This window comes from Triturus cristatus, chromosome 4_1, assembly GCF_964204655.1.
Source record: "Triturus cristatus chromosome 4_1, aTriCri1.1, whole genome shotgun sequence".
NCBI classification, from domain to species: Eukaryota; Metazoa; Chordata; class Amphibia; order Caudata; family Salamandridae; genus Triturus; species Triturus cristatus.
The window spans coordinates 322,362,205-322,384,190 of NC_140585.1; the positions used below are offsets into that span (position 1 = coordinate 322,362,205).

The 21,986-nt window shown below is 41.1% G+C and overlaps 1 protein-coding gene across 1 annotated transcript in view; it reads left to right on the top strand.

Moving 5' to 3' along the window:
• The window catches only part of LOC146854871 (sodium- and chloride-dependent GABA transporter 2-like), a 681,032-nt gene that overhangs the window by 390,890 nt on the left and 268,156 nt on the right, over positions 1–21,986 (top strand). The window contains exon 8 of the mRNA XM_085652276.1: positions 14,965–15,068. Coding sequence (XP_085508402.1) covers positions 14,965–15,068 — 104 coding nt within the window. The remainder of the gene's footprint in view (positions 1–14,964; positions 15,069–21,986) is intronic.

A 21,986-nucleotide genomic window follows, 5' to 3' on the forward strand; every position in this document is an offset into this window, starting at 1 on the left:
GACTGTCATTAACAGTTCATGGTACTGCCCTTCGGCATAAAGTTTGCACGCACAGAATTTACCAAACTGCTTTCTCCTCTAGAGCATCTTCTGCATAAATAGGGAATAAAGCTGCATCCATATTTAGACGGCAGGTTGATTCACATACCATCAATTCATCAAGCTGTGGCTGAAACTCAGTGAATATGTGCAGTTTTGATGCCTCATGGAGTTCTGCTCAATCTCTTGAAGCCTCATCTGAAGTCCTCACAATTTCTTGAATTCATTTGAGTGGCCTTGCAGACAGAGGAAGGTATTTCTCCCAGAGTGAAAGAGGCTCGAACTGCAGTCTTGGTTGAAGGCAGAATCTCACAAAGCAATTGAGGGAGCTTTTACATGTTCAGGGTCCCCTGGTATATACTGTGTTCCTGGTATCATGGGCTTAGTCTACCATAAACGTTTATTGCATTTGGCCTCCCTTATCTCTTTGGAATCATCTGATTTGTTGGCTGGACATGGACCATGTCTCCAGAGGGATAAAACTTGACCCAGCAGTTCCATATGTGATTACAATAGACGATAATCCATCCATTTGGAGGGGGTGTTATGTTTATGGAGGCACAAGGGAAGTGGACAGAGATTAAAAGTCAGACGGCACTCTATTGAAGAACGTTCCAGACAATCCAGAAAGGGCTGGTATGATTTTCACATCTATTGTTGGGTCGTCAAGTGTTGGGTTGAGTAGATAATATTGTTAAGAAGACTTCCAGAAACAGGTAGAGTGGCACAGAGTGCAGAATTCTGGCCTAGGCAGCAGACAGATTTTTCAGTAGGCCGAAACCTGCATTTCCACTTTAACAGAAGTACCTCTGAGGAGAGTCGAAAATCAGCAGATGGATCACCCGAGTAGAGCCTTCCCTCAACCAAGAATGTTTGTTAGTCCAGAGAGGCATTTTTTGGGCTATTTGTGAGAGGTCGAAAAAAGCCCAAGATGGATCTTCTGTAACCACAAACAGTTGTTTGGTGGAGACATTTTGTGCCCAGTTTTCTGATCCCCTGGCATGAGGGGTGGATGCATTGATCTCCCCTGTTTTATGGGACATCTTCATGCCATGCGTACTTCCTGACAATATTTCTTACACAAGATTCAGGGGATACGTTGGAGATAATTTTAGTCCTGCCTTGCTGGGTTCACAGAGAATAGTTTCCCATGTTGGTGTCCATTGCAGTTAAATCCTTCAAGCTTCCTCGTGTTGTCTATTCAGCAGCTATTCTGCTTCATGTTGGTTTGGAGGTTGAAAACTTTAGAGATTAGGCAGTTGGACCTTTCTAAAGCTTTGCCTTTGGTACTTGCAGTCCAGAAATGTAGACACATATCTCCCAGGTGTTCATAAATTCCCTACTGAGTTTCTTTGCAATATGAGTGCCTGGCCAATGGAGTACAGCCCTTGACTTGTCCTCCTAAAATTCTCTACTTCCTTCTGGAAGGCTTCCATAAGGACATGGGGTGGCTACTGTATGATTTTAAGCTTTCACTATTGAGAGGTTTCCTGCTCTTAAATCCATTACTCATAAGTATAAAAGAAGTAACGAGGCACATATGATTTTATGCCCAACTGAAGTGTGCAAACACAGCAATTTGTGATTATAACATTCACATTAGAAAATATATTGTGCACTGGAGTCCTCCAAGACAAGCAATGTACTGCGGATATAGTGGTAGATAAGCAGGAGTAGATTTCCAACTTTTTAACAAAGGTATGATCTAAAAGAACACCTACATTTTTTAAAATTCAGCTTGCATCTTTTATTTAAAGACAATGCCATATAGTCCACCCATTTCAGTTAAATACTCATTTTGGGCCTGCTACCTATATTTTAGTGTACCTGAGACCTACATTACACCCAAAAATAGGTATGTTCTGCATCCATAGACTCCATATACTGTACTCATCAATAGATTTAGTACTCAAAGGCCCCTATTTAATGTTTGGTGGGCATCTCGCCATATTTAGAAACTTCCAAATGCTTTGCAGTGTTCACTATCCCTTCAGAATTTCATGTTCTCAAAGTCTTTTGTTTGTATGAGTTTTCTACTAGGATGTGGGGTCATTTTTCTTTTTTTGGTTTAGGGCCCTTAGGATTTTACTGGCAGACCAGAAAAGGAATAAAAGGATGTCAGAATTTCTGTGGTTCCTGGACAACAGCCCAATGTCCATGGGGCAATCGGCCTAATGTTTCTGTTTGAAGCTATTGCTATTTATGCGCCGGCATAAATATGACGGTTATCCTGACTCTGAATAGAGCTGGGGAACCAACATTTTTGCAGATAGAATGGTCTGCCCCTTTGTGATGGAGTGCACTCTCTCCCAAACCCTAAATTAGGTTGAAGGTTTTGCAGCACTGGAATAAAATTACTCTGCTCCATGGAGAAATGTCTGTTTATACAAATACAGTGCTTCTGATGCAGATGCAGATGGGCTGCACAACAGTTGGGCCCAACAAACTACTTCATCTGAACTCCAAGCTACTTGAATTTTCATGCTGTTCTAGTGAAAGGAAGATGGTGGATTGAAACGCCTGCTCCTCCTGTACCTCTGAAATCTCCAGACACCAGCCATTCTGCAGCAAACGAGGAACACTAATCTTGGGAGGAAAGGTCACAGAGATGAGCTGCTGACCTCTGCTGAAATGAGACGTTAGCAGAGCCTACTGAAACTACTTACGGACGCTCTCTGGTACACGTGGTAAAATTTAAACCTGGGCGTAGTTTGCGAAGTAGCGCTACGCGTAGCTACGCGAAGTGCACTTCGCACTACGCGAGCTACGCGTAGCTTCGCAAACTGCGTAGTGCACTGTGCAAGATGCTGTTTACACTGATTACACAGTGCCGGATGCTTGGCCGCACTGTGCAATTAGTGCAAACTGCATCTTGCACAGTGCAAGCGGTCGTTTTCTGCCGCTCGAGTAGATTTCTACTTGAGCGGCAGCTTTCTCAACGCGGACTGGTAGCTTCTCATCGCGAGCGGTTGTAAGCATACGCGACCACTTGCAATGAGAAACCTGACCTCCCCGCGTTGAGAAGCTCGCCGGGAGGTTTATTTTCCATGCTCGCGATCGGCAACTTGATGTTGCTGATCGCGAACGAGGAAAAAGTCTCGCCGGGATATTATTCTGCTTGCTTGCAGTCGCCAACTTGACGTTGAGGACTGCAAGCAAGCAAAAAATGACCGCTGCACTACGCTACGCTCCGCGTGTTTGCACTGAGCTACGTGCAATTCGCGTAGTGCAAAGTAGCACAAACTTCGCAAACTATGCGAGCGTAGCGTAGTGCTTTGCCCAGGCTTAGTAAAATTACAGATCGAACGACTGCGAGCGGAGTGGGATAAATGATGTTGCAGAGAAAAGTCATTGTTGATTTTATCACTGTAGACCCCGGTAGCCCTCGATACTGATTCTGCCAAACTGAACCAGATAACCAGATAAGTGCTTAATTCACTGCCTTTTCTGTTTCTCACATACTTGTGCCTGCTACATTGTGAACCTGTGAGACTGTTGTGACCCCCTGCATCCCGTACAATTGACTATCTGCCGATTTATTTTTCTTTTACTCCCTGCATACTGAGCCTGCTGCATTCCTGAGCTTGCTATCAACTACTTTAGTATATCAGGCACTACTGAATCTGCTAGGGTTTCTTTTTCTTTCAGCTGCTCTGCGCGGCGATGCTACAGCTATGTGGCAAATGACGATGACCCAGAAGTATTAGATATATTATCTTTAAAATAGATGGATTGGGGTGTGGAAGTGGTTATAATGGGTGACTTTAATTGTGTGCTTGGTTATAACATTGATTCTACTAAGCATACTTTGATTCCTCGTAAGCCTAGAACCAGGGCATCAATCAAGGACTTCATTCGGCTACATGGGATTATCGGTGCCTGGTTATACTTTTTATTCATGTCCACACAAGCAGTACTCTAGGATAGATATGGTCTTTGCCCAGAGGTCCCTAGTGGATGGTGTGGAAATAGATGTATGTCACAGGATTGCTTCAGATCCTAACCCAAATCTGTTCTCATTCGCCCCAGCTGAAACTAAGGATAATCTTCCCAAGTTTATATTCCCTTTTCACCTGTTGTCTAATGATAATTATAGAAAATATATTTCAGGGCTACTCAGGGAGTTCTTATTGGTCAATATGGGTACAACGTCACCTGCAGTAATCTGGAATACATTGAATACATTGAAGGCTTATATCAGTGGTGTAATCCTCCTGGTACGTAATTCCTGAGCGCTGTTCAGAGGCCCAGCCCCCTATCTATACTACTCTGCAAACGCAACTACTACGTTATAGTTAGAAATGAGCATTAAAAAAACGTTAGAAATTAACTGAAAATACATAGGTTTCAGGGACGTTATAGTTAGGAATTAGCTTTTAAAAAACCTTTGAAATTCACTGAAAAACCATAGGTTTCAGGGATGTTATAGTTAGTTGGACATTTCACTCATACAAAACCAGAGAAATGTGGCCGTTATAGTTAGTTGAGCTATCTATAACTCTCGCCCCTGCAATGTACTGCTGGTGACATCCACATATTATATCACTCATGACATGGTCAGTGACATCACTGATGAAATCACTGATGACATCTCAAATGACATCACTGATGACATCATCCAGTGACAGAGTGTTTCTAAAAAAAGTTTAAATATGTTTTATATAGATATTTGCCAAGGTGTATTGAAGAATGAGTGGGTGTATGAGTGTCTGTATGGATAATTTAATAGGTGCATGACTGACTGTATAAGTGAGTGATTAAATGTGTCTTACTAATACATGGGTGACTGACTAATGTATATGAATGTCTGTATCAGTCTGTCAGTTGGTGTGTAAGTGGCTGCTTGGGTTGGTGATTAGCTACATGAATGTCTATATCGGTTTTTGTTTGGTTGTACCTTAATGGGTGCATGTATGAGTGACTGGATGGGGGAGTAGATGTGTGTAGACATAGGAATCAGTGAGTGGGTATGTAGTAATTGGTATTGGTGTGTCTATGGTTTTGAGAAGGGCAGTCTTTATTTTATTGTGGGTGTATCAAAGGTTTTATTAGGGTATGAGGAGGTGCAACAGATTATCACAGGGATGATGTCATTAGTGATGTAATGAGTGGTGTAATTTGAGATGCCAACAGTGATGTCACTGACCATGTCATGAGTGATGTAATATGTGATGTCATCAGCAGTGCGTTGCGGGGAGCAAGTTATAGTTAGCTCCACTAACTATAACGGCCGAATTATACTGGTATTGTACGAGCCTGAAACCTGTGTTTTTTTCAGTGAATTTCTAAGGTTTTTTAAATGCTAATTTCTAACTTTAACGTCCCTGAAACATATGGTTTTTTCAGTGAATATATATATATATGTAAATAACCTTTTCGTGTTTCTGTCAGATCTTATTGTGGACGGGTACAAGAGCGTGAGCAACAGGGTTTGTCTTGCAACCGTGATTCCTGAGAGAGTCGGGAGTGTTGTGTTCTTGGGTTTCTAATCACTTGTTCCTCTGTGAGTGAGTAGGAGGGCAAGTGAGACACTATAGCTAGTTGGCCTCGGGCTCATAGGTACTAAGGTGGTAGGATAACTCAGTCCCTGCCTACTGATGTCACATGATCTCCAGCATAGTCCTGTGATCCCGCAGAGTCCACGCAACCAATCAGTATAATTAAAGTACATCATAAAATAAATTAAACATAATGTTATTATAGATCAACAGATGGTACCTTCAACTGATTTAATAAAGGTACAGGACCTGTTGGAGGAGTTCCCCCATTGGACCAAACTTCCTGAAAAAAGATCTTGAATCATCCTAAATCTGGCTCACCAATAGATCCAGCTCCACCTACCATTTTAAATAAGATTAGTAAGACCATCTCTTCAATCATATTAGACCTGATTAATGCCTCTCTTCTCACAGGAACTGTGCCTCCACTGTGTTAACAGGCGATGGTCAAGGCTCTGTTAAAAAAAACTAATCTGGACCCAGAAGACTGGGCAAACTACTGACCCATATCTTTGCTGCCAGGTATAAGTAAAAAGGCTGAGAAGCATGTGAACTCATCCCTCTCAGGATTCCTGGAAAATAACATCCCGCTTCATCCCTCACAGACAGGTTTCAGATCACAACAGGGTACAGAGACCGCACTCCTGTCGGTAGTGGAGGAAACAAGAAAAATCCTTGACGGTGGAGGCTGCGCTGCAATTATTTTGATAGACCTGAGCGCAGCCTTCAACACAGTCAACCACGCTCTCTTGATTAGTAGACTCAAAGATGTCGGAGTGACAGGAACGGCACTAAAATGGTTACAGTCTTTTGTAGAAAACAGAGTCTTCTCAGTCTTTGATGATGAAATCCAGTCCAAACAAGTGCCCCTCATATGTGGAGTTCCTCAGGGATCTGCATTAAGTCCCACCTTATTTAATGACTACATGAGCTCCCTGGCGCATATAGTCATTCCGTTTAGGGTGCAGATTGTTACTTATGCGGACGACACTCAGTTAGTCGTTTCCCTGAATAAAAATGACAACTCTGGACCGGCCCTAACCTCCTGCCTAGAAAAAGTGTCCAGATGGATGAACACTTCATATTTGAAACTTAATGGGACAAAAACTGAGATTATGCTTCTTGGCAACACTGCTCCCCTCAATTTTGATTCCTTTTGGCCTAACTCTTTGGGCCCTCCCGAAAAAGCACATAAAAAGCATACTCTAACCTAGATTTTAAGGAACAAGCTCGGAAAGTAGTAGCCACCTGTTATGGCCTTCTGAGGATGATCAGGAAAATTCATCCCTTATTACCTTTCTTGGCCAGAAGGCTGCTAGTACAAGCACTGATCCTGTCACGACTTGATTATGCTAACGCTCTATACCTCGGAGCCCCACTTTCTACAACCAAAATACTACAGAAAGTTCAAAATTGTGCAGCCCGGTTGCTCCTGAATGTCCCGAAATGGCTCTCAGCCAAACCTGCTCTGGCCTCTCTGCATTGGCTTCCAATCCAGGAGAGGATTCAGTTTAATTCTATGTGCATTGCACATAAAGCACTTTCCGGAAAGGGATCCCCGATGATTCAGGCGATGATCCATCCCTACCAGCCCAAAAGAGCTTTAAGATCAGAAAGTAAACACTTTATGACAGTTCCAAAAACTAAACGAATGAGAAGTGGAGGTCGCCTTTTTTCATATAACTTTTACAAAACTTGGAATCACATCCCCCTCCACATTCGTTCACAACTAAACCACATGAACTTCCGTAATCAGATAACAACCTTCCTTTTCCCCTGATATGTCTTGAATTGGGTATCTGCGTAACCTTCAGCGCTGGGATGCCTTCGGGTAACCAGGCGCTCTACAAGTGCTACCTCATTCATTTATTCATTGACACAAATTAAAGTTGAATTCAACCCCAATGGGCATACTCCAACTTGCTCTGGCAACATATGCCTGATTACAAAAGTAACAAAAAAGTCTATTTGCAATGAAAACACAAATTCTGTATTTCAAGTGGAATTGAGTTGAGCCACAGTGAGCATATACCTGGCAGTAATGCAAATCCATACTATGATAATAATTCGTGCAAGATTGTAAACATTCTTGTTTAGGAGCCACGGAAATATACCCTATTAATGTAATGGCATCCTATTGCGGGATCCGGCCCAAGTGGGCTTACTCTTGCTACAAACCTAGTAATGAGGGCCATAATACATCGCAACCCATTGCAGTAGTACACTCATGCCCAATTGAGCTAGCAATAAAGAACATGATTTATCAACAAACCAATACATTAATGTAATGTGATCGGACCATAATGGACTAATTCCACATATCGCCTCAGATATATTAAAACCTCTGGTCTAATCAACAGATATTGCAATCCATTGCAATTGTTTAGTCATGCCTAAGAGGGCTAGCAATAAAGAACATGATTTATCTACAAACCAATTTAATAAACGTAATGTGATCGTGCCATAATGTGCTAATTCCATAGATCGCCTCTGATATATTGAAACCTCTAGTTTAATCAGTATGGGCCAATATGCTCAGGAGCACATAAGGTAAATGACATCACAATGCCTGCTGACAGAGCAAACAGCCAGGCTGAAAGGCACGTGAAGGAGCACAATTACAGCTGCAGTTTATACAAGAACAGCTGTAACTTGCTTGTTTTTCTATTGATATATTTCTCTGAAACGAAAAAGGGAACAGTATTAAAGAGCTATATATGCCCAAAGAACGTCCACGCTTTGAGAAGCTGGCTTGGTATATAGTGTTCACTTATGTAATTCGGCACCTTGCACCAATCCAGACAACTCTTACGGTGATTTTAGTGGTGTTAGACAACCTTAGAAAGCTCTATAAGTGGTAGCTGTGGAGAGCAGCCTTCAGAGTGTAGAGCAGCTTGTTTTACCAGAATACAATCTTTTGAGTATAGATTAAATGAAAAAGAACCACACATTTAGGGCTAGATTTATGACACTTTTTTGTCGCCACAAACGGGAGATCCTCCCTTTTGCAACCATAAGAAAAGGGTAATGGCATGTACAAATGCTATTTTGCGAGTCACTGACTTGCAAAATAGCATTTGCAACTCTCTCTATTTGGAAGGAGCGTCCCTTCCTAATAGCGAGTCACCATACCATGTTCTTTTGTTTTGCGACCGCTCACAGTTTACCACCTTCTTCAAGTAGGTGGTAAACCACTCACAAACAGGAAGGGGTCCCCTGGGGACCCCTTCCCCTATTTGAGTATATGTGAAAATATGTTTTGAGAGCAGGCAGTAGTCCTTGGGACCACTGCCTTCCCTTAAAGAAATGAAACTGAAAAGTTTAATTTTTCTTTTTTAAATGCATCCTGCTTTCCTTCAGGGAAAGCAGGCTGCATTTTTTTAAAAAACCTGCTTTAGTAAAAAAGCTGTCACAGACATGGTAGTCTGCTGACCCCAGCAGGCCACCATCCCTGTGAGTGCTAGCCATTCCTAATGGGGTAGCAAATTGCGCCTGCCTCATTAATATTAATGAGGCATGCAATTTGCTACCCCATTAGGAATCGCAAACAGTATCTGAGACACTGCTGTGCATCACAATGTGTGAGTCGCAAATCTAACGCAATTGGCGAGTCGCAAATTGTGTGGTCGTACATCTGGCCCTTAGATATCTCCTAGCTGGAGTTATATACAATATGCACAATACTTTGCAATAGAAATAGGTAAGTAGCACAGTAAACACAGTGGTCAGCAGGGGGGGCCAAACCATATACCAAAATAGTGGTATGCGAACTCCATGGAGGTCAAGTGCAGTATGGGAACACAACTGCGTTCTCCGTACAAATCAACGGGTAAGTTGCGGCTGCAATTTTAAAGAATTTCTTTTCTAAGCAATGGGTGGATGGTGCAAAGGGGTCAGGACCCAATGTTATGGTTAGCCCATGCCTCCCAAGTGGCTACACCCAAGAGCCACTGATTTGGAATAAACGATTTAGGCCTAGAGAGTGGTCTGTGCCTAATAATCAGTAGTAATAGTTCAGATAAAAATTCCTAAAGTCCAAAAGTCCTTTTTAAAGCACAATGTGCCATTTTAATTCTTATGCCAGAAGTGCATTCAAACACAAAAGAACAGCCGACACGTGTTTCGCCCATGTGGCCAACATGCAGAGGGCTTTTTCAAGGCGGACATTAACAGTGAAAACATAATGTTAAGTGAAACAAAAACAAAAAACACTGGCCATTGGTTTGTTATCATGTGAATAGGAAAAAGTGAGCGGGGATAGATGCAGACAATGGAAACATCAAGGAAAGGTTTTATTCAAGAGGGCAATAGTGAGGGACAATAGTAGAAAAAGAGTAAGAGAGAAGAACAAGTGTAAATGGAAAATTAAAATAAGAAATCAAAATGCAGTTCAACAGAAAACAAATCAGTGATATTGCCCTAAATCAATGGGTTAATTTTATTTAGCATGTTGTGTAATCTATTAACATCCAGTCAAGTGGTTTGCCCTGATCGTAATCACAATTGAGGTCAGTCACAGCCTCTCTTTTTGATCGACATATGTTACCTCATTTTGAAAATTACATTTAGAGAGAATACATTATCTGAACCCAAAAACATGTTTACGCTTGCTGCTCTTCTGACAATAATACCGGTGCCAAGGTTAACATTTATTAAGAGAGCTGGTCTCTGACACTCTGACACTTTATCTCACTTCCAACTTTCTCCATAGATCAGATAACCTCATCAAGATTTCCTGGTAAGTGTGGTTTTACCCCCAAAACTCTTGTTTATTCTTTTTTGTTTAATCTTTTTGCCTCTCTGTTTTATAGTGTCTTTTTTTGTGTAAGAACTCGTCTCAGTACTTTTCAACAAAACCAACGAACGAACGCTCAGTGTAAAACACCCTCTAAACCTCTGGGCCTTTCCGAATTTGCTATCTCTATATTTATATGTAATAAAATAAAGTGCCCTAGAAGAATTCCAATGTTTTTAAAATTTGATGTCTCTCTCAATGCAATTTTCAAAATGAGGTAACATATATCAATCACAAAGATGCAGTAGACTGGAAGGCCCAAATAAAGTCCAGCGAAGTCCAGAGTACCCAGACGGTAGAAGTGCAGTGGTGTCTGATCTGACACTTATCCCATGACAAATCTAGGGAACTACACCCAGGTAAGCCCTTAAGTACCCTATGGAAAGGGTTGGAAAGATTCAGGGGAGCCTCCCAGGGGACAGGGGGGAGGTTACTCCGATGTCCTTTGTCCAGTCTTGCGTGGGAGCCATCGGCTCCCAGACTGGGTTGAACTGGCCTATGCACAGGGACACCAAATTTGCCTATCATGCAGACTTTCTGGTGCTGGCAAGCGCACCCACCCGGTCCGAATACACTAAATCCTGTCTGGGAGGTGGTCACACCTCCCTGTGACAGGATGCCTATTATTCTGCATTCCACTGCTCGAGCTTGGCTCAGCAACAGGAGGGCAGAATCGGCAGTAGTCATGTTGTGCTGTCCAGGTCTAGAAGACCCGGACAGCACAACCCCCACACCATTTACGGTGTGGGGGTATGATTCCAACATGTTTGATACCAAACACGACAGGGTTCGTTACAGCCAGTTTCGAGATGATCATCACGTAATGATGCAGTGCCCCTCTATATGTTATATGGTCGTCTCACCTACAACCCAGGAGAATGGACTCTGAAGGCTTTAGGGGTGTCCTGCTCATGCAAGGGCACCCTCATACATAGAACCAAGCACCCTGCCTTCAGGATTGAAAAGGTCTGCTGTAGTGGTAACTTATAGGTTTTAAGTGCAGTGACCTTAGATATAGGTCAACCTTTATCTTTCTTAAGAGGTGTAAGCATTAACTTACACAGGCTGAGGTGGCATGCCATCTAGAGATAGTTTCAATGGTCTCCCATAGGTGACATAATACATGATTTAGCCTATGGGGAACCTCTGGGGTACCTATGCCCTGAGTGCCTTAGTACCATGTACTAGGGACTTATAAGGGTACCCCGGTATCCAGTCTGGGATGTACCTAAGTACTTACCATAACCATTTAGGGGAAAAAGCATAGAGACTGGGGTTCTGATTAGCAGGATACTAGTCAGACCAGTCAGAAACAGCATTACATCAAGCAGAAAGTGGGGGTAACCATAGAAGCAGATCCTACTTTCCTACACACGCTAGAAATCATTTCCGGACAGACAAAATCTCTGTATGTTAATGCATTATCGTAACCATAGTATTTTTAATCTGCTATAAATTAAATTGATTCTTATATTTTTTTCCAAATAATAACTCCTTTTTGGTGGCTTTCATTTCTCAGTACAGATTCTGCTTTTTTTTCCACTTGTTCACAATGAACATTAAGGAGTAAGACACCTAGGGCCTGATTCACAAAATGACTTATAACTTGTAAAGTTACCAATGTGGAATCCCTTCACTCAGGGTGGAGCCTACGCACTGAGCACTGCAGTATGGAGATTCTGCCACGATTGCGGAGACTCCGCACTTTTAACTTCATGAATCGTAAGTCCCAAGTATTCAAGAGGTTTATAGGAAACCGTGATTTGTATGGAATAACAATACCCTGTGCCATAATTTAAAAGATGCTTTATCACATACTTGTTCACTGAAAAAGCAAAAGATAAAGTGAAGAAGGTGAAGATGTGGTGAGCGTTGGTTATACCATCTCAAGGTATGTCCACAGGACATGGAAATGTACCTAAAAGTTACAGTTAAAGCACAGCAATTATTAGGAATTAACACTCCAAAAAAACACTGAAATTCACAAGGCTGGGACAGTGCCTTATGGTTGGGTCACATATTCACACTAAAAAGGTTTTTATTATATTCCTAAGGATTTTGGCACCAGTCGAAGAATCTGCATGAAACTTTATGAAATCCTCCACTTTATGGTCTTTGTGGCATGTTTTATGCTGATCTGTCATTTAGGGGCCTAAATAACGATGTTTCCAAAACCTGACCTTTTGACTCCCAAACACACAGCTAAATGGAGTGATGCAAAACTTAGTAGGAAAACAGATCCTTAGATCAGGAAGAACATTTGTCTGGTTTGTTCATGGAATAATTTAAAATGCCATGCTACTGGGTGTTTCTGATCTTTGTTCACATTTGCACAAATGTGTTTGAGTACCTCCATTTCATTAATTTCCAAATGTATGAATTGTAATTCAGAATATACTGCATATTGCATAGAATGTCATTGACAGGGAAGATGTATACACTATATTCCCTGTAAAAAGGGATACTCAAAACTGTTCAAAATATTCTTGGTATCTAAGAAGTATGTGTCTAACTCTGTGGGCATTGCCCCTTCACAGTGGCTTTATGTCTCACTGGCACTGTCTTAACCTTCCGCTGATGCTCCAGAGCACTTACTCCTATACAACAATTCCACAGATCCAGAATGGACTGGTCCCTGTTTGGTGCAAAACTAATGGCACATTGAAGGTGATAGAGATACTTTGGTGATTGGGCTTCTACTGTTGGTTGAGCACCGGCTGGGGCTTAATCGGTACTCAATCACTGATTTTCCCTGCTCTGAAATAGGTGGGGAACCATGGGACCGTACCACCAATTCTTTTCTTCAGAGCCATTCCCTAAATTACCACCCCATGTGTACGCTATGCAATGGGTAGTATTCCACCAATCCATGAAGGATCAATGACTTAATAAAACCCATCTTCAGTTCAAGCCTAAAATCTGCAGGTGTTTGGGCAGAGGCTCAAGCAATTGATCTATTTCACTTAGCCTAGCAATATATACTTTAGCGATGCAAGGTGGAGACCTCCAACTATACATTCCTGTGTTTTATACCACTAATCTTGCACTTCTATGTGCACTGCTTTGTGCAATAACCACAACGTATAATGCGTTTATGCTCGCTGTTTGGTGAAATACTCTTGAGCGTGCATTGCTGAGTACAATAACTCCGAGTGAACACTGCAGTGCAAAAATATGTTGGATTGCAACCAAAGAGCAACGTGACAGAAAATCCCGTTTTGATTCCTGTACTTATATGAATCAGCAATGCCAGAGGAACATTGATGACAACCACAGCTGCTGTACATGATGTCAATTGTGACAGTGCATAATGTTTTAAAGACACAGGTGCCAGGGCCCTGGTCAGGAGGCCACTGCAGCTTGCACTACCCATTACCCCTGGCAGCGCTGCCAATGACAGTACCAACACAACTACTAACCATAACACTCCTGCAAGAATGACAAAGGAAACTATTCCAGTCACCCAACATTATAAGAATTGCTTGGCCGCCAGGTATTAGTCTTTTTTAATATATATTGAATTAATAAATGACTGTTGTTGGGCTAATTTCTAAATTAGACAGACAATGCCACCATGTAGCAGACTGTCATAAGTGCTGGGGTTGACAATTAAGTGCTGGTGCTGAGCACCCAAAACCACTGTCTCAAATTAAGCACTGAACCACGAACACTTGACCTCTGAGCTCACAGTTGACCTGAGAGAAATATTGAGCTACGAACATATCCTCAATAGTTTGGGTGGGAGAATTGATAAGATTGGCATAAATATCCTGGGTGCAATCTATCAGGTTGCCTTGAGAAACCCATTAACTTGAAATTACACCACAGAGGTTAGAGATAGGTTCAGAGAGCTGTAAGAGACCAAAGTGTCATTCCATCAGACTAGTGACAGTGAAACCCAGAATTTTTCAATTGCTAACAGCAAAGCATGTGTGTGCTAATTTTCCATGAAGAATATCTCCCAATTTAATATCCAACACTGCTCTACTTTATCTACCTATTTATTTACCATGGGCACATTATGGTGCTGGTAGGACCGCCACATGCAGGACATCGGTGGCGATCCTACCGATAGAGAGCCCTCCAAGCTGACGCCACATTATGATACAGGTGGTCGGACCCTTGACTGTCAGGAGATGGACTGCCGCCTCCGACAGGATCTACTGATTGTGATGGGCCAGCAGTCGGAATCGTTATCCCGAATGGAGGCTGTGCCTGCTCAGGCAATGCCGTCAGGATCACATATCCCTTTCCGACTGGCTGTTCATAGCACACCCAGCGCCATGGAAAGGCAGCCAAAAGGGACGTTACGCACCCTCCCCACATGTGCTGCCTCTTTTTTCCGTGCCACTGCATAAGCCTACAAAGCAGTCTAATCAAAGTATGGAGGGTGGGACGCCAACTCCTTGTTGGGCTGTGTCAATACCGCTGCCCTGGCGGTCCGACGCTCATTTGACCTCCATATAAGGAGCACCTTAGTTATTTTTTAAGAACACCTTTTTGTGATCATGACCATGAATTAATTTAAAGCTTAGAAATTAAGGCACTATAAATATATGTAGAAGTTGGTTATGGTAGTATGAAACCAGTAAGCCTGATATTTGATTTCTTGGTTTCTTCTCTCACATGCAGGTATGGATGGATGCTGGAACACAAATCTTTTTCTCATATGCAATATGCTTGGGCTGTCTTACAGCTTTGGGAAGTTACAATAAGTACAACAATAACTGTTACAAGTAAGTAAACCACAAGAATTGTTTCTTAGCCAGTCATTTAGCAGTGATTTTGCACTAAATGAAAATGAAAAAATGCACTAACTCCCATCATAACACAAGGACTGTCTCTGAGATAGGACCACTGGATTTATGGGAGTATGTGGCTGATGTGTTTTCCAAATAATTATAGAGTTGGCACACTTGCCATGTAACACAACCACTGTGTTTAATATCGCAAAGTATCAAATTTAGAAAACATGCACCACACATTGTTCTGAACAGTGGCAGAGTGTTTGCAAATGTTAACTGGTGACCTTGAGTTGCTGATTCATGTATTCTGGTGTTCAACTGGTACCAATGAAGTGAAACATTTGCTCAGAGTATGAATTTGCTCTAGAAAGACAAAAAAAGAGAAGGACTATACCTACACTTTATTGGGCCCAAATCACATACTGCACTTTGTAGTAGTACTACTCACATACTACAAAATGCTTATCAACAAACCTATGTTCACAGACCTCCACCTCCGCCTTGCCTAGCTTTCCTATGTAGAGATCTCTGAGCAGGTTGCAGAGGTCTCCCCACAAGTAGGTATAGTAGTGGAAGGAACCTTGGGGAATGTCTGGAAACCAGGTAATACTACTAGATTGGAGGACATTAGGGAGGGGTAAATAGGGTTTTACATAGAGACATTCGGATAGAAACCCCCACCCACAAAAGATTAAGCATTTGCAATTCACAAACGTTTTTTAAAATGGATTGTTGTTGCTTTTTACATATTGTATGATTTTAAACAATCAAACTATAAAAATTAATTGAATTGAATTGATATTCACAAACTGTATTTCTAAAGTTACAACAAAGAAAAAGGAGAGAACACAGTTGCAAATGTACTCCAGACTACGCTTGGAGTAAGGACAATACCACACTTGGCCACTCTAAGGTAATGCAACATACTTCCATAGAAAATGAATCTAGGCAAGGACTTGAAATCGCACCCCATAGCAAATAATGTAAAATAAAATAAATGTTTGCACATTTTAAACTACACATGTATATATTCCTTAAGTGTTGAAAGCTATAATAAATTAAAAATTATTTTCAGATAAATAAAATAATATTTAAATTTATGTTTCAAAATAAATAAATAACATTTAAAAATCATAAAATTAATTTAAAATAATTAAACAAATGTGGTTTAATACAATGTTCTAAATAATAATTAAATATAAAGTTAATAGTGAGTGTGTTTTTTGTTCATTCATTTTTAATAGTAATACAAAATAACTTGGGGTGGAGCCTGCTAGAGCAGAATTTATGAATGCAAAGTTACTACTACCAACTTTTCACACATAGGTGGAGTTTTCCATCACTGGGTTTGAAATCCCTCTAAAGTACATACAGGGAAAAATAACAAAGTATAAATATTATTTAAAAAGTAAAAAATATTTGAATATAAAATAAAAATGGAAAATAAAGGTGAACATGAAAATAATTCTTTAATAATTAATTCTTTAAAAACTATTAAAATATGTCAATGCTTATTATTTTTTCACGGATTGATAATTATTATTCTTTTTTACCTTATATTTTCCCATGAGGAGATGTCCATCATAGTTGTTGAGATCTCAACTAATGTGTGAAACGTGATTAGTTACTACTGTCTTAGTTGTCTCTACCCCTTGATTTAATTCGGTGGAGATATGTAAGTCTGCACTCAGTTGTAAAGATAAACTCAGAAATGTTGAATAGTAAAATAGTGACGGCTTATACTGAGGTACAGGAGTATATTTTCACATGAGTAAATCAAAAGATGGAATTCTACCTTTGTGAATAGGGCTCTAGCATTTTAAAATACGTAGCACATCCTATATTTATAAAAGCAAATCAAATCCTAACCGTAGACGCATCCTAAACTATCGCCATAACCCAAACCCTGACTAGTTATCAGAATCTCACATTACCTGACTATGCCTTCCTAAATATCTTCCATAATTGAATTATCCTAACGGAGTTATTGATAAAAAATCTACACCAGATGGCATGAAATTCTTGTAAAACAATACTTATAGCTCAATATTTATGTCAATCAATGTTTTTGTATAAAATATTCTGACATACAGTCAACCCAGACCTAAAACTAATACCTTCCCAGAGCCTAACCCCTACCCAGAAACTGTCACTGAAACAAACTCTGACCCTGAAGCTAACTATAGTTCAAACCTTTACTTAATATTTTCCTTAATAATTTCACTGGTTCTTCTCTTAACCAGCCTTTGTCCAGCTTGGCTTGAAACCACACTCAACAATAGCCTTATAACAAAAATAATAGTTTTTACCACATTGAAAAAATATAAATGAAATACATTCCGATGGTGATACCATAATACACCTAAGTCTTTGTGCAAATAGACAGTTCTCATGCTTCTGTTTCCCAAGAAGCACACATTTTCGAAATTTCTCTTATTTTCCTGAACCCTTCATGCTGTCCTAAATACCCACCTCCCATGTCCTCTATTCTTTTCAATGCTTTTCTCAGTCAGAGGGCACCAGTCTCTGTACCTCCTTTAACATTAGCTGGCTTCTAAGGTGATTGGGACTGCTTGGAAGTGAAGCAAAAGGAAGTTTGAATAAAGCCCCTATGCACTAAATGTCACTTCATCTTGGGTTTAGAAAATCCTTGCTTTAAGAATACTGTGAAACAAAGACCATAATGGCAAGGTGATCTTTAACAAGATTCAAAAAGGCACACTATTTAAATAATTCTACTCAAACTTTCACAATCAAGATGCCAACACACAGATGTATTAGAGAGAGTTCCTGTCGAAACTAGACCCCCCCAAAATAGCAAATGAACAAACACAACATTAGTGGTGCCAACTTCAGAGAAGTTAGAAAAGCTATAAAAGAGTTAGAACCAAGAGAAGCCCGAGGAATTCAACAAAAGGTTTGCAAGCCACTTAATTCTTTTGCTGACACAACTAATCTAAAAATAGATTAAATGCAACATCCCTAATACAATGAATGAAGCTGATTTGATTTTCATCCTGAAATAAGGAAAGATGTGGCCCTCTGCTCCCCTTGCTTATCTATTGCCTTATTATTAAAAATAGGCAACAAGCTACAGTCGCGGCCGGCATGGCTCACAGGTGGGGGGGGGGGGGTGCGGGTGCGGGGTCGCGCTGGGTGGGGCTACAGGGGAATGGTTGCAAGGGAAAGGGGGACACACATGGAGGGGGGGGGTTAAATATTAAATAAAAAACGTACCTACTTTCCCAAGTCCCCAGTCTTTGGTCTGCTCCAGCTTTCCTGCCTCCACAGTAACAGGAAGCAGGCAGCCTCCCTCCCCTCCCCTAAGCCAATCACAGTGCTACAATGGCAGCTTTGTAATTAGTTGGGATGCCAACCACACAGGCGTCTATTGGGAGGCCACTTTCTCTATTTAGGCTGCATGCAGCTTACATGGAGAAAAGAGAGAGTGCGCATGACTGGTTTGGTTGGCCCCAGAGGGCCAACCAAACAGTCAGGACCCGCAACATTTGGCAAGCCACTCCTCCCCTGTCCTCGAGCAGACCCACCCCACCCGCCAGCCCCCAACAAAACCCTTCTGCTCTCTTAGAGTGCTAGAAGCAGAAACATAAAATGCTATTTGTAATACCATTTTATGTTTCTGCTTCCACACTGCGAGAAAGCTGTGGGGCGATGCTCCTCCGCCCACATGGAGGAGCCGCCCCTAACAAGCTATATATGAAAATACTAGCAACCAGATTAGCCGCAATCTTCTCAGACATCATATGCGCAGAATAGTCAGAATTTATGTGCGAGCGGCAAATATTCAACAGCATTAGAAGGACTGTACATCTCATACAAGAGGCAAATAAAGAGGATCCCGCAGGCTCTGTTGGTGCTGAAGGATGAGAAACCAGTTGACATGATCAGCTGGAAATTCCTTCTAAAATCTAATTAGAAAATGTGGCCAAGGTGAAGTATGCCCATGTATAGTGATGTCTCCATATATACAGTCAATGAAGCCGACAATTGCGAGAGCGATCAGGCAGTGATATCTGATGTCTCTACTGGTCTTTGCAATTGCCACCAAACCATTTGTACACACCATGCGCAACTGGATTTTGGAGGGACAATATGCAAGATCTTGCTGACTGCGGATGGTGGTGCCACGCTAATCCTAACAGACCCTCTAGCCTTGATCACAGTTTTGAAGTGATATTGAGCTGCATCCAGCTAGAAAGTTAAGACAGACAAAGCATAGTTACTCCTAATACAAATAAGTGAGGAGGTAGGGAGCAGGCTATAAGAAAACACACAAATTAGATTAAAAACACACTCCTTAAAATATCTTCACGGACATCACACTAAGACTTTAAAGCTAATATTCCCCTTTTATTAGAGGGAATTCAATTGTCTGCACAGTACAATTCATGGATAAGGAGGATTAATGCGATCAAATAGTAGTGATCTCCAAGCTAAAGCATTTTTTTCCAGTAACCGACAATACTAATACACTTAAACACTCTAGAAAAGTTACAAAAAGGCCTCCTGAAATTTATCTGATGGAGAAACCAGCAAGAGTCTCTAATATGATGTTAAAGCAAGCTATTTAAAAGGGAGTATTAAGTTTCCCATCCGTCAAAATATATTACAGGACAGCATAGGTACTAATGTTTGGGGTATGGACTCAGATGTTCATGTAAACACTGAGGGACAGATTTACAAGAAACTGACTCATCTGTACAGGTGCGTCAGTTTTCCAGCGGCTCCATAGGAAACCCTTGCGCCATCATGGATGCACCGTATTTACAATACAGTGCACCATGGCGCAAGGATTGACAGATGCGTCAGAAATTCTGAAGCATCTGTTGACCCAAAAGTGATGCATTGCTGGAGTTGCTCATGAAAGTGTCGCAATGGCGGGGCAAAAGTGTCTCAAGGGGCTTGTAAATCTGCCCCTGAGTACACATGGATAGAGCAGTAGCAGGGAGAACACTATGGGATATCTTATGGCTACAAATACATGAGACCACAAAGATTGTATTGCAGTAAGATTGATTTCACTCATCATCTAACAACTTTTCCATCATTATTTACACCAAATCCATATTAATGAGCACTTCAGTCTGGCATAGGAAATACATACACAGCTTAGCAAGAGGGAAACTTCTAATAGACCTAGATGAAAACAGGTGAATAAAATCATTCAAAACTACAAGAAGACATGTGGAGTAAGTAAAATTCAAGTATTAGATACCAACAACTAGGATACTAGGCACCATATCCTTATATCAAGAAAACAATCACCAGAGAACTAATAAGTTGGAACAATGGATGACATCAAGAGGGCAGTGCTGGGCCAACTTTAGCATTTTTAAGAGTAGGCAGTTCTCTGTGGGACGACGGCTTGCTGTTAAAAAGTGTTGGCATCCACATTCACAAAGGGGAAGGGGTACCTTTGGGACCCCTTCTCGTTTGCAAATGGGTTACCACCTCCTGCACAGAGTTGGTAAAATATGAATGTTTTGTGACTGCATCCGATCGTAAAAATTAATATATGCCCCTGCGCCTCGCTAATAGGAAGGGACGCCCTTGACACTCCCGTTCCTAATACGAACTCGCAAACCTCATTTTGTGAGTCCGTAATAGGTTACTAACTTGCAAAATAGGTTTAGTACATGCCAAAAGCTGTTTTAGAGTTCCCAAATGGCCTGATTCTCCATTTGCAACCACTAAAAACAGTTGTACATTTGGCCCTTAGTGTCCAAGGATGTCTATGTGACAAATGTTTTGTATTTGAAGGGTACTCATCAGGTTTTGAACTTTAAGCGTACCCTTCCAGTATAAAATTCTATGCTTTGATAAGGTTTATCATGTTACCACTTTGTATGTGTGTTGAACAATTACACCTGCTTTGAGGAGGTGTAATATTCTGACCCAAATCCCTTTCTACCAGTAATAATAGATAGGGATTAGCACCCAAATCCAGGAGTGGTTGCATGGAAACGTCAGTGTACCTATGCACTACCTAGGCTAGGTCCTTGACACAATGTGTAGTGAACACCCTACATAAGAAAGAGAAGGTAAATACATTCATTTGATTGGGCAGGGGGCAGCATTTTACTTCTTTTCTGCTCTCTCTTCAACCACCGATCTGCCCTTACATTCCATTCCTTATTTAAAAAAAAGTTTTATGGGAGTTTTATATAGCGCGAACTTGACCCGAAGGAATCGGGTATCAGAGCACTTTACATAGCACCAGTTGCATTACATGAGGACACATTGATTTTTGTTAGGCACGGGGAACTCGAACCGAATTCCGCAGATCTTGTGACACCTTAAAAGTTGGAAAACAGGGCAACGGAATGGCTAAGTGGGCACATGACCAAGGATGAGAGGCCTCTTTTGTCAACATGGCATTCTGTATTATACACTAAACGGAGACGGTCCACTTTAGAGAGTGACTAATTTGTAAAAATTGTGTCAAAACATCACAGAGATTGTTTAAAAGAACCCTCACACACCAACCTGGTTGGTGTCATGCTTCATCATTGGGTTCCCAGTTAGGTAGCCGAATGTTACCCAACTGTGCTGAGACACCTGATTACAGTAGAGCGGGTTTTGGTTTGTTTTATGTGTGATGAAGTAGTGAAAGTGGTGAATATTAAAAATACCTATGGGAAACTCACTTTATGATACTTTATTCCCAGTGGCCCATGATATGCTTATAAAATGCAGTGGATAATCTAAAAGAACAATACATTTGCATCTGGATTATCCTTAGGTCAGTTCGACATGTTTCAGCTCGTTTGAAAAAAATGTTGGAGCTTTCTTCAGGACCTATTAAATAAGTGAATAATGTGCAAGAGTGAAGAAGTGAGTGGGAAAAATAAACCACGTGTGTAGCGCAAATATACACACTCGCTAAGG